This window comes from Vigna unguiculata, chromosome 4 (genome assembly GCF_037176805.1).
Source record: "Vigna unguiculata cultivar grain cowpea cultivar isolate G323 ecotype 2 chromosome 4, ASM3717680v1, whole genome shotgun sequence".
NCBI lineage: Eukaryota > Viridiplantae > Streptophyta > Magnoliopsida > Fabales > Fabaceae > Vigna > Vigna unguiculata.
The window spans coordinates 11,717,736-11,732,089 of record NC_140795.1 but is presented as its reverse complement, the minus strand read 5'-3'; the positions used below and the strand labels follow the sequence as shown (position 1 = coordinate 11,732,089).

The 14,354-nt window shown below is 30.5% G+C and overlaps 1 protein-coding gene across 2 annotated transcripts; it reads left to right on the top strand.

The window, feature by feature from the left end:
• The first annotated feature begins 4,432 nt into the window (after window positions 1-4,432).
• On the top strand, window positions 4,433-11,968 carry LOC114182521 (bystin-like protein). 2 transcript variants are annotated; one of them, XM_028069406.2, is made up of 11 exons: window positions 4,433-4,897; window positions 5,832-5,958; window positions 6,095-6,146; window positions 6,293-6,620; window positions 7,350-7,429; window positions 8,106-8,153; window positions 8,283-8,429; window positions 9,527-9,599; window positions 9,684-9,759; window positions 10,170-10,258; window positions 11,704-11,968. In XM_028069406.2, the coding sequence occupies exons 1-10, from the start codon at window positions 4,589-4,591 to the stop codon at window positions 10,247-10,249; spliced, it is 1,320 nt and encodes a 439-aa protein (XP_027925207.1). In that variant the 5' UTR covers window positions 4,433-4,588; the 3' UTR covers window positions 10,250-10,258; window positions 11,704-11,968. The 2 variants fall into 2 exon arrangements, with proteins under 2 accessions (XP_027925207.1, XP_027925208.1); XM_028069407.2 differs by lacking the exon at window positions 11,704-11,968 and adding an exon at window positions 11,361-11,434.
• The last annotated feature ends 2,386 nt before the right edge of the window (window positions 11,969-14,354 follow it).

The window sequence follows — 14,354 nt, the reverse complement described above, 5'->3', positions numbered from 1 at the left end:
TTATCCTTCATTATCGCAACTTGATATTTCAAATCTAAATACATTCTAGAATAGATTTATTGTTGATGAGCTGCAATATAATAAAGAAGACATGGCCAAAGAACATGACATTTACTTTCAAGTACTCAATGATGAACAAGTACAAGTGTATGAGGATATCATGACAACAATTCTTTCAAAAAAGGGAGGATTCTTCTTTTTATATGACTATGGTGGTACATGGAAAACATTTATGTGGAAGACATTGTCAGCTGCTCTAAGAAGCAAGGGCATGATTGTTTTGAATGTAGCATCAAGTGGAATTGCTTCTTTACTACTTCTGGTGGAAAAACAACACACCTAACCTTCTGCATCCGACTATTAATTAATGATGATTCAACTTGCAACATACCTCAAGGTAGTCTACGTGCTAAACTTTTGATGGCAACCAATCTTATTATTTGGGATGAAGCACCAATGATGAATAGAATGTGCTTTGAGGCATTTGATAGAACACTAAGAGATATTATGAAAAATGTTGATGATGCCAATAATGCAAAACCCTTTGGTGGTAAAGCAGTGGTTTTGGGAGGTGACTTCAGGCAAATTTTACCAGTTATCAAGAAAGGATCTAGGTTTGATATCATCAAAGCAGCAATCAATTATTCTGAGTTATGAAAGTGTTGTAAAGTGCTAAAATTATCAAAGAACATGAGATTAAGTACTGCAACAAATACTAAAACAGCAAATGATATCAAAGAATTTGCTGATTGGATATTGAAGATTGGAGACGGAGACATGGATTTAAATGAGAATGGTGAGTGCATGGTTGAGATTCCGAAACAGTTGCTCATTGAAAATACAAAGTTACCTTTAATGTCATTGGTTGAATTTGTCTATCCTAAATTTGTGGTTAACATGATGAAGCCTGGTTATTTTGATGATGGAGCAATCTTGTGCCCAACAAATGATTCTGTAGAGGAAGTAAATGAACTTATGTTGTCTTCATTAGGTGGTGAAGAGGTCACTTATTTAAGTTCTAATACACCTTGCCAATTTGATGGACAAGATGAAGTTCAATATGAATGGTTTACATCTGAATTCTTAAATGACATCAAATGTTCAGGGGTACCAAATCATGAACTGAAGTTGAAAACAGGTGTCCCAATCATGCTTTTGAGAAATATTGATCAAGCAAAAGGTCTTTGCAATGACACAAGATTGCAAGTTAACCATTTAGGAAAAAATGTAATCTCTGCAACTGTAATTACTGGAAAAAATATTGGTGACAGAATTTGTATACCAAGAATGAATTTAGTTCCATCTGATTCAGGATTGCCTTTCAAATTTCAAAGAAGACAGTTTCCGATATCCTTATGCTTTGCCATGACGATTAACAAAAGTCAAGGACAAACCCTTTCTAGAGTCATACTTTATCTTTCACGTCTTGTATTCACACATGGCCAACTATATGTTGCTATTTCTAGAGTCAAAACAAAAAGAGGATTGAAAATACTTATACTAGATGAAGATGGAAATGTCACAAACACAACAAAAAACGTTGTGTACAAAGAAATTTTTGAAACTCTTTGACAAATAAGAGATTATAGGGATGTAATTTAGTATTTTTCATTTCTAATTTAACTTATTAGTTTGTAAAAACATACATGAACTTATTTATCTTTTTGTTTCTTCTTCAATTGTTATGTTTCAAAGTACTGCATGCTCTATTGTATATTGGACGAAAATCATTGTCTTCTAAAAAAATCATATTTTCAGCATAACTTAACATTTCTATCAGTGATTTTTGTTGTGTTTGTTATTGCAGATAAAAAAATAGACAACCAAAGACAAAATGAAATACAACAACAATGCTTCTCAAAGCAACAACAATATGTATTTTATTATTTGTTTAATTCATTTCTACACTTCACAATTTATTTAAAACATCATATTTTCATATATAGGTCATTGCATAGCACTCATTGCTCATTGCCATTTACGAAAAAATATAATCTAAAAAACCCATGCGTTTCACGGGTAAAAAACTAGTATAATACATAAGGAATTAGTCATTCGACGAACTTGTAAAGTGAAAAAGTGAGAGTGTATCCTTGCGTCATTTTCTTGTGTATTTTGTGAGCTTATTTTGAGTATAAATTTTCTATTTGTGCTAGAACATTAAATTTCCTATTTGAGTATAATAAAGATTCTTCAAAACAAATAGATATTTCTATTTATGGAAATATTGATTAATAAAAATAATCTTTAAATTCTCCCGATAATAATCTTTTTATCAGTAACTTACATTTAAAGAACGAAATTAGACTTCTTAACTTTTTATTTAAAAATATTTAAACAATATTAGACTAATATCACCAAAAATATATTTAAAATATTTTAAATTGAAATCATTTAGTAATTGATTATAAAAAGAATATTTTACTTTGATAAATTTATTAAACAATTATATTTAAAATAAAGTAACACAAATACGTGAAATTTAAAAGACGAAAAATCGTTAAAAGAGTATAACTGACAAAACTTTTTAAAAATAATTATAAAAATAAATTAAAATTGTTTGGATTCACAATTTTTTTAAAGTATGAATTTGATTTTTTTTTTTAAAATGCAACAGTAGTTACAGTAAAAAAAAATTATTCCAAAATAATTGAAAATTTAAAAAGATTTCCACGTATAGTTGTAGTGATTATTTACTGCATAAATATGTACATATAAAATAATACACTAGTTGTTTTTTGTTAATCTTCTTTTTTAAAATGGAAGAAATCTATTTGTTTAAAGTTTATGTTTTTGTATATTTTTTTAATTTTTGAAATTTTAATACGCTATAACAAAGTATTTCTAGGAAACGTATTTTAAGAAAAAATTATAAAAAGCTGTACGTGGTGTTTTATTTTACGCAGCAATTTTTCTAATAGAGAACTTATGAAATTATATATTATAAAATAAATAATTTATTTTAATTGATTAGAAAATAAAATCTAAAGTAATTATAAAAGTGCATTCTTGCACCATTTATTCGTCTTATACTAATTATACTAATTTTGGTTGTCCTTTATAAAACGGATGAAATCTATTTAGTTTAAGTTTATAATTTTTTTTTTATTTTTTAATCTTTAAATTTGTATTACATTAAAACAATACACTTTACCTTTCATTTTTGTTCAAATTTAATTTAAAAATCAGGTTATTGAGAATGATTTTCTATAGATATAATTGATAAAATCTTATATATCTAATATAATCCTATTAAATGCGAAATTTTTAACAAGACTTATATATAATCTTAACTTGGGTGGAATATATATATATATATATATATATATATATGTATATATATATATATATATATATATATATATATATATATATATATATATATATATATATATATTACATAATTGATAATAAATTGTGTAATCTCTTAAACTTTAGAGTTTTTGAAGTTTATTTTTGTATCTACTTTTGGTTATTTTCTTTGAAATTTTTAATATTAAATATTTGTATTTGAAAAAAAAACTTAATATGTTTACATTATATTTATAATTTAAAATGTAATATTTAGTTTACATGATAACATTATTTCACAAATAATTAATATTATTATAGTGAATAAGAAAAACACAAAAGAAACTCTTTTATTTTAACCTTAATCTCTTCGAACTCTTTTTCTTAATTGAAACCCTTTTTTAACCCTCTAATATCACCTTTGAGATCAAAACAATTTAAATACGTATTTTGTTTTTAACCGTCTAAATCTTTCTAAAATTAAAATCAATATCTCATTGGTTATTATCAATTCTAACATATTATATCTTCGTACTAAGGAAAAAAAAACTGTTTTTTTAAACAATTATATAGTAAAATAAAATGAAGGACATATAAAAATTAATTTTATACTTATCATTATTAAAATTATAAAAATAATAATATTTGATCTATTTTATTTTATTCACTTTTAATTCATCATGATCTTTAATTATTTTTTAAATTATGTAATTTGATGATTTAACAGTGATGAGAATAATAAATTAAAAACTGATAAAATAATAATCAAAATATTATTATTCAAATTATAAATTTAACTTCTCTAGCAGGATTTCTATGTATATATTAACACATTTCACTTAGTAGTCTAGTCCTTTTTTTGTTGTGTATACTTTATTCTTTTATTATGTTTAAAATCAAACTTTATAACTTAGTTTGTTTAAAGGGTCAATATTTACAAATAACCATTTATTAGTGTGCAAATATATTTTACATATTACTATTTTAAATATGATATGATATACAATAAAACTATATTTCTACATCAAATATTAAAATATACTGTAATTACAATATTAACATATTGATAATAAATTATAATAAAATAAAGATATATCTATCCCGAATGCTTAAAATACTTATAATTAGGGTTTACCAATTATTCAACTAGGAACAGAAAAGAAAACCCTCTTCTCTTAAACCTCTCACTTCGGGCGATAGAAAAAGAGATTCACTGTGAGAGGCAGCAGAATAAGCTGCTACTCCGTGAACTTCCCTTATCCAAATTTTGTTATTTTTTCAGTAATTGCAGCTAAGAATGGCGAAGAGGAAGGAGCGGATTCAGAATCCGGAACCGTTTGATCCGTATGGCGCTGACCATGCGAAGACGAAGAAGCGTTCGAAAGCGCCGAAGCAGTACCAGCAGGAAGAGAAACTCATCGCTTCCAAAATCAGCTCGAAGATCATGAAGGAGGCGCTGCTGCAGCAAAAGGAGGAAGATGAGGCGGCAAATGGCAACGCCGCCACTTTCTTTGAAGAGATTCCCAACGCGGAGGAAGCAGACGGAGACGATATCGATGACTTTGCCGGCTTCTCTGAAACGCAGAGCCAATTCGCGGGATATGAAGTGAGTTGACTCTCTCACCTTTACTCTCTCCTTCATTTGGTGAGTTTTTGTTTATTGAACTGCGGTAATCTAAGAACGCTTTTTCCCTTTTTTAACCCTTGGTTAACCCTTGGCTTTGCCAAATAACTTTCACTTTATATTTTTCAGGCACTATAGGTCCTGTGCTGAATAAGAATTTTCAAAACCATTGCTAAAATCAAACTTTTTGTCAGTCCCATTGAAACAAAGTTTTCCTTAATGGATTTCCAATAAAGAAAACCATGAAACATAAATGGAATTGACTTCTTCACCAGTTCATTATAGCTTGTCTATGAATTATTTTATAGGAGCTCGGTCAAATAACTTGTAAGCAAACTAATTTTAGTTTGTGTAGAAGTCAATTTTATTGTTTTCTTCATATTTTTTTTTCCTAGAAGAGAAAGTTCTTACTAAGGAGCACTTCGAAACAATGCTTTCACCCAGTAAGATATAAGAGTATCTATAAAGTAAATGTTACTAAGAACTTGAGTTGATTTTAACTTTGTAAATAAGCTCATTTTTTGTCTTTTTATTTTCTTCAGCTATCAGTACTTTGTAGATTATGGAAGATTTTTCAAGTAGGGTAATATGGAGTTTATTTTTTTGGTTCTTCATAGATGTGTACTCAGTTCCTTTAGAGTCTGTTTGTAAATCTGATATTTATAGAAGAAAAGAAATAAGGTGACAATTTGTAATTGTGTAATTGAATAGGAGGTTCAGAAATGTTTGGTTGGACTAAATGTATGAATCAGGCTGAGATTTTGAGACTTAGAGAGTAAAAGTTATTAAGCAATTTTTGTTTTCTGTTAGTGAACAGTTTTAGATTGAGTGATTTTTTTTTTCTTTTCAATTATTTTTCCTCATTATTGTGGTGTGGGTGATTTTAGTTAATATGTGATCAATTTTTGAAATTCAGGAGGAAATTAATGAGGAGGATGAGAGACTAATGGAAGCATTCTTATCGAAAGATCCTGCTCAGCAGAAAACACTGGCAGACCTCATTGTCCAAAGAATAAAAGAAAAGGATGCTTCTGTTGCTTCAGGCAATACTTTACTGCATTTCATTTTGCTCATACTTTCTTTCATTTTGGTTTTGGTGTTGAGTGTTTTTAGCATGTTTGTTCTGTCTGCTTGGAGGTATTATTCTCACTCTTGAATTTGTGATATTTTTGTCTGCAGAAATGCGACCTGTCCCAAAATTGGACAAGTCCATAATTGACATATACAAGGGGTATGTATAGCTTGCTATTCAGTTCTATTATCAATATGTAAATTAGATTAATAAATTCTTCTCTATTAGGTTATTTAGCTGGTTGAATGTAGTTTATATCTCTTGCCCTCAACTTTACTTTTGTTTGCCTTCTTCCCTACTGGCAGAGTTGGGACCCATCTCAGCAAATATACAATAGGCAAAATACCCAAGGCATTTAAACACATCCCCTCTATGCAACTTTGGGAGGAGGTCCTGTATATAACTGAACCTGAGAATTGGTCTCCAAATGCTCTTTATCAAGCAACTAGGATTTTTGCTTCTAATTTTGGTGCAAAAAAGGCAGAACGCTTCTACAAGCTTGTGTTGCTTCCAAGAGTGAGAGAAGATATACGGAAGAATAAGCGGTTGCATTTTGCCTTATACCAAACTCTGAAAAAGGCATTGTACAAACCTGCTGCATTCTTTAAGGGAATACTGTTTCCCCTATGTGAGGTATTTGCTAGTGTCTACGCTGGTTTTTGATATTTCAAATTAATCATTGGTGGATATTTTTTTAAGTTGTATTTGTGGATTTCTGTTAATTCTTAAAAACTATTGTACATACTTATGCATTTTCATCAAATTACATATTATATATCCTTTGGTGACGTGACCAGCATTTGAAGTTCTTTGCCATAATTCCTGGAGGAAAGAGGGGGAAATTAACCATGAATTCTGTGTGGAAAATAGAAAATACAGAATAACATGATTCTAGAATGATGAATTAACTTAAGAAAGAGTTATGTTTATGGTGTATTGTGAATGACATGTAAGTTCTATCACCGTAACTTGACAGATAGAAAGTTCCTCTTTGATTGTGAGGAATGGGGAATCTTTACATTATAGTTTGAACATATGTTGAAATTTGCTCATTTCCATTTTTGTGTTATCGTTTGGACAAATTACCTACAGAGTTATATAAAATTTAGTGAAATTATTAGCTCTGGTATTATTTAAGTAAATTTATTCACCTTCTCTCACATTTTGTAGAGTGATAAATGAGTTTTTATTTATTTATTTATGCTTTCTTTGGTGCTTTTAATAATTTGAATTTATTCACTGAAATGAAATCGGATCTTTTTAATTCCAGTTTACTCCAACCATATACAGTCTCGACAAAAGTTTATAATTCAATTGTTTTGAAAGTTTGTTGCAATGTTTGACAATTTTCTTCATGTTCAGTCACGCACATGCACTCTCAGGGAAGCAGTCATTGTTGGAAGCATTATAGAAAAGGTTTCTATTCCTCCACTTCATTCAAGGTATGTTAACTTTGTCTAATTGAAACTTGGGTGTATAACAAGTATTATTCAAAGTTCACTGAGATGTGTGTCATAGTGGTTGGAAGTTGCTTTCTTGGACAATAGTTTAGGGGACATAGCCTTTAGTATTTTGGAGAAATGATGTAGGGATGGATTTCTCCTTCTGTGCAAAGATTTTAGCATTTCTCCTTGTTATTATTACCAAATAAAATAGCTTAGGTGTTTGCTTGGTTTTCTGGGCCTTTCTCTCTTAAGCACTCCTAATATAACAGAAGGATTTTAAACATATCTCCTTGGTATCATTACCCAATAAAAACCATAGTGTTTTTGTTGAGTGGTGGCACAATCTAGGATTTAAAACTATGGTTCATGTTAAAGATTTATGAGATTTAGAGAATTTTAGAGAAAATGGAAAATTGTGTTATTTATTTTATGAATCTCTAATCTAAGAAATCAGGATTTGTATTGCAAGCTGTTACAGTTATGTTACAACTGTTACGGCAGTAGCTAACTCTATTGAGCTGGCAGTCTACCTGAGTGTATGAGGCATTTTGACATAATGAAACTAATACATGCTGTATGTATGCTATCTCATGTTGAAAGTGAAAGTATAAGTTTGAATTATTTGAGTCATATGCAATGTCTGATGTATCCAAACATCTGGATGTGTATGCAGTGTTGCTCTATTGAAACTTTCTGGAATGGAATATTGTGGCACCACAAGGTATTTAATATTGCATTATTTTTTTAATAAAGTATAATTATGAAAATACAGTTTATGAATTTCTTATGAGTTGAATTTATATTTTACAGAAATAGTGAACCATAATTCTTGCTGTTACAATATTTGCAGCTATTTCATAAAGCTTCTTCTGGAGAAAAAATATGCTTTGCCATATCGTGTGGTTGATGCAGTTGTTGCTCATTTTATGAGATTTTTTAATGAAACCAGGATAATGCCTGTCATATGGCACCAGTCACTTCTTGCTTTTGTGCAGAGGTCAGTGATTAACCTTTTATTTTTATTTTTTAATGCTCGTCTAATACAGTTCTTAGAAAGTGGTTTTAGGGATAATTCAATCTTACAAAATTGATTTGCAAGGCGACGTTTGCATTCATTTATTTATTATAGTTTGGTCATATTTCTGATGAATGTTATATTTCCAATACACCCCATTACGTTATAGACATAATAATTTGAGCGTGAGACTATATTTATGGGTGGTTCGATAGAGTGTGACACCATATGTTCAACAAACTTTGTTAGGATAGACTTTGATATCATATTAGAAAGTGAATTTAGGCCTAATTTAACTCTACAAAACTAGTTTTTAAAGTGAGGTTTACATCTATTTATATAGTATGATTATATTTCTAGTTGATCTCTACAAAAATCTTGATAGAGCAGTGACTAATAAGAACTCAATGATGAAGTTGTATGTATTGAATTGACAAAGGATAAAAGAAAAAAATGGGTATGGAGAATAAGGATTTCTATAGAAGGGTCCTCTTCCCTAGCAGAGTACTCAATAACATGTGATGTACTGGTGTTGAGCAGGGTGACCACCAACAATTATTGTGGGTCGTGTTGTAGCCATAGTGATGCCTTTGGCGGCTAGAATGGTGTACAATCATGCCATTTTGGTGTTACTCCATGTAATCCAATGGGCTAGAGAAGATGTCCCAAAATGGTGTTATTTTGAATTTTAGATCTGTTTTTAACCAAAGTAGGGGAAATTGCTATATAACCTCACATCCCAGATTTGATTCTTCTGTTTGCAACTACTAGCGCACTCTAACTCCACAACCTCTCACCTCTATGTCAACTTTGGGCAAACATTGCTATGGTGTTTTCAATGGTGGGTCCTACATGTTTTCAGTTCAAAATCTTAATTTCTTACAAACACAAGAAATATCCATTATCCTCTCTAAATCATCCAAGACAAACAAACTGTTAGAGCAGAGAAAGTAAATTCTAGTATAATTCCTATATCATCAATGAATAATACTTATAATTAGCATAGCATGAAATACAGTAATGATTAGTTTTCCTGCCCCCTTTTTAATTTTATGTTGCTTTTGTGTGATATTTTTCAGGTATAAGAATGAGTTGCAAAAGGAAGACAAGGATAGATTAAGGGATCTACTGGAAAAGCAGAAGCATAAATTGGTGAGAGCATCAAATCTAATGGGTTTCTTTTCTTCTGTTCCAAATTTCTGGCCGTGATTGATATTGTTTCCTCCTATACTGCAGGTTACACCTGAAATTCATAGAGAGCTAGAACACAGCCGCAACCGAGGTGAAAAGGAGGAAGACTTTATGTCAATTTATATCCTTTACATTTTCCACCTTCTTACCCCACTTGTCTTTCTTAAGGTTGATGCATGACATGGTATCTATAGTCTAACTCATGTATGATCTTAAACTTTTTTTCTGTCGACTATTCAGCCCTCGAAACATTCAAGACATTTAATTAAGCAGAAATTCAGAAAGAAATATGTTGATACTGAAGTAATTGACGTGACATGACGACTGAAATACCTAATTGACAGAGGATTGTGTCTCTTTTTTCTTTTTAATTTAAATTTCTATAAAACACTAATTTAAGAGCAAGAAATTTTTGATTGGTTACAATAAATGGCATTCATCTTGTAGCATGTCTAATTCGAATTTGGAACTAGCTCAGTTATGATTGTGATAAATATTGTTGTTGCGTACTCTTTCCTTGACAACCAATACCCAGTCCAGTATTTGTGATAAACAAGACTATTGAAGAGGATAGATTTGACATTCCAGATGTACCAATGGAGGAGGATTAATTTATTGTGGTATGGTTCTGATCTTGCCAATAGATTTTATCTTTTCATTAGCAATCCTTTTCATGCATTTTGTGTTGCACTTTCATTTATTTATTCTATTACCTTGTAAAGTTGACATATGATACATGGATATGATACATGTATAAGATACGACATGTATATGATACATCAATGTGCTTATTTTGAAAATAATAGGATCCGATATGTGATATATGTATATTGAAAAATATATAAAATTCTTAAAAACATGATATATATATATATATATATATATATATATATATATATATATGTATGTATGATTGCTATTGTGTAAATCCAAATTAAAATCAAATATATTAAACATTGTTAAAATAAAAAATTATAAATTATTATCATCATAAAAATATTACCCTTTCATAGATTTGATACTCTTTGATAAGTGTTAATAAAGTATTGGATATGGAAACATGTTGGACACGGATATTTAATATATTGAAGTTTCATCATAGGTCGATAGCAATGGACTGTTGGGTGATTGTTGAATAAATCTAAATCCCCAATTCAATGATTTGTAACATAGTTATCAAAGCTTGCTATAAGCAATGCGGAGCCACCCTGTGCCTTCAGGTTCGTTCCGCTGAGTGTTTTCTGCTAGAAGCAATAGCAGTAAATATTGGTTACTTGGGTGGACTATAAAGCCCTTTTCTGCCCCTAAGTGATAGTTATTCATCCAAAATTTTGAAATTTTGGGGATTAATTCATAATTTCTCCCTTTTTTGTTTTTGTATAGTATAAAACTCATTTGGGCGTGCTAATTGATATCATGTTCTGTTGTATCTCTTGCAAACAATCAACTGACCCTGAGTTACGACTTTCAATTGTTAATGTCTTTAAATTTAGGTAATTTTTTATTATTATATGTGTGTCTCTCTATATATTATTAGAGATATGATTTTATTATGTTAAAGATATGGTTTAGTTGCATTAAATAAGGAATTATGGTATAATTTGATAGAGAAATATCTTATATATTATTTCCATTATTAGATATTTTTGTTTAGTATTGTTATATCTCTTCATTATAAATAAGAATAATCATGTGTGTTCCCACAACATATAATCATGTTAGGAATCTAAGGGAGTTTGAGTTCGGAGTAGAAATAAGAAAGTTAATCAACATATATAGAGGAAGGAAGATTCAAAAGGCCAAGGATTTTTGGTTGAAGGTGGTATGATAATATCTTACATTGTTGGTCTCAAAGTTGTGTTTTGCCAATCAGCTGTGAATTCTGAACTGCTAATTCGATAGCAACATAGAAGGATACAAAAGTTGTAACTTGTAATTTTTTAATTTTGATATTTTTTAATTGGTGGCCTTCAATATGTTCTGTGCTTGGCTTTGACGCGCTATCATTTTTGTTTTGTATTTGCATCTCTTTCGAAGTCTTGATGGGGTAGCTTTTATATTGCAGGGCTTTTCATAGCGCTTCACTTGAGTGAGAATTTTCAAGAGATATGCCCTCATTAAGCTTTCCCAAGGGCGCAGTTTTGATGTCAGCAATATTGTACGCTAATGCATAAGATTTATTGTATTTGTTTTGGTGCCATTTTTATGTTTACTTATGTCTTTCAGACATGCAATCTCATTTATTGTCTGATGTAATCTTATCGAAAATACACTTAAACTTATAATGTTTTCTGGTGTTTCATATGTCGAATATAGGATACTTGTGGTTACTGTTCGTTTTGTTCCGCAAATTATCTTTTATTAGTTGCAAACATATATTTACTTCAATGGTTTGTTTTAAAATTTGCAAATTCCAAATTTAATGACTTCGAGTAGTTAATTGATTTGAAATCAAACTATTTTAAGTTCTGTGCTAAACTATATTTACGTAATAGATTGTGATTGTTTCACTTTTAAAAATGCGTTTCATTAGATTATTATTTTACTCTTCACTATTGAAAATATATGCTTATGTGTTATAAGATTATATCTCAAAAATAGTTATATCAGATGGGTGAAGAAAATATATTAAAAAGATGTATAAAATACATTTTAAAGTAATCTGATAAAAATATGAAGTAAAGCAAAGTCCTCGGCTATGAATTTGAAAATGTTATATTTTCAAACGATACTTTTCAATCTAAAGTCTTGTAGGTAAAGCAAAGTCCTTTCACTACTTTATAAGTATCTAAATTCATTTCTAAGTAATAATGGTTTTAGAAAAGGAAAACTAGGTATTTTTTAGGGTTACTAATTTGATAAACTTTTAGTTTGATTTTTTCATTTACTAATTTGATAAACTAGGTCCTTTCGAAGTGTTCATTAAGTTCACTACAAGAAATCAAGTTATTGGAGTCCCGGTAAAATCCACCTAAAACGCAAAAATCCACGCCTTAGCTTCAAGGGCTTTTCTTTCTGCACCTCCAATATTTTTTTTCACCTTCAAAGATTTGCTGTGTTCCATTTATACCTTTTAAAAAATTAAATTAAAATTAAAAAGTAAATAAGGTAAATATAATAATTAAGCAATGATGAAGTTTCAGATTTGGTCGTTGACTGAACAAACGTATTAAATAATTGTAAATATTATATTATCAACATTGCACCCTCAAATCTCTCGTCCTTTCACCTTTACGGCATAAATTAAAAAGTTTTTCTTCTTGTTGTGTGTCGTATTCTTTGAAGAGAATTTTCCAGTCTTCGTTGTCGGATTTGTTGTTATTTCATTTGAACTTTCATTCCTTTTCATTCCTAGCAGAAAAGGTATGCATTGTATTATTAATTGTATTATTAGAATGTTAAAAAAAAAAACCGACGTGATGAAAAAAACTGAGTTTGTAGGTTTTTAACCTTCTATGGAGGTGACCATCCGGTTGGTATTTTTACCGGATTTGGACTTCCGGTTTGTCGGATTAACGGAAGTGAAAAATCACAGACACAAGTAGACTTCCAGAGAGAAAGAAAAAAAATTCCCACAATTTTAAAAGTGCACATCCAAAATTATAATACAGCGAAAGTCAAGTTCCAATAGTAAATTGTCCTTTCGAAAGTGAACATCCCGATATGAAGTTTCGATTATTAGAATGCTCCAAAGTGGTATGTGGTATGTTGGTTGTTTTCCGAAAGTTGGGGGTGTGTGTTAGTTGTTTTCCGATAGGATAATGATAGAATGCCCCCTTTTTTTGACCCTCAAGTTACCCGTCTACGTGGCACTTATTATTTTAATAATTTTAAACCTAACGGGAAATGAAGGCAGCGAGAAGGGAAAGTTTGCGTGATGTGCACGCGCTTTGAATTGGATAAACTTTTTAAAAAAACACATTACCTTCGCGTTTTCCCTCGTTTCTTCCCCTGAACTTTCTTCTTCGAGCAGAGACGCACAAGCAAGCAGAGAGGCATTTGAATCGCAAGGCTTTGTCTTCCCAAAAAGGCTATTGTTCCATAAAGGTTGGTGTTGTGGGTCGTAGTGAAAGCGGATAGCAGAGTTGTGGAGAGTGGTTTGAGTTGTTGGAGGCGGCGGGTTCCGCGAAAAGTGGTGGGTACCGTTCGATTCATTGGTTGGGCGCTCTCTTGTTTGCAAACTTCTAATTTCAGATTCACCCCGCTCGACGAAGATAGGGAAGGGCTGGAAGGAATTTTGCAATCAACATCAATTCAAAGAAGGGGATCGTGTGCTCTTTCAAGCGGATCACGCTGATGCTTATGAATTCATTACAGTCTTTGTCAACAAATGTTTGTGTGACGAGTAATTATGATCTTCAAACAATTACATGTGATGTAATGAAAGTTAAGGTTTTCATAAAAATCTGATATTTGTGTTTTCTGGTATTTGAATGAATCGTCCTTTTGTGTTTCCATAACTGCCTTTTTACGATGAACTTTTTGTACTGCCAGTACTGCAACTGATTTTACATTGTATTATTTCTTGAAATAGGGTTTCGACACATCCGAATGGCCATCCAAATAATTCCATCACCATGAATCATCACCAAACAACCTAAATAAGTAATTGGAATTCCAGATTGAATGAAAAATCAACTTTTCTGGTTCCATAATCAAGTGTCCTTTTGTGATTCCATATCTGCCTTTTTACATTGAACTTTTTGTACTGCCAGT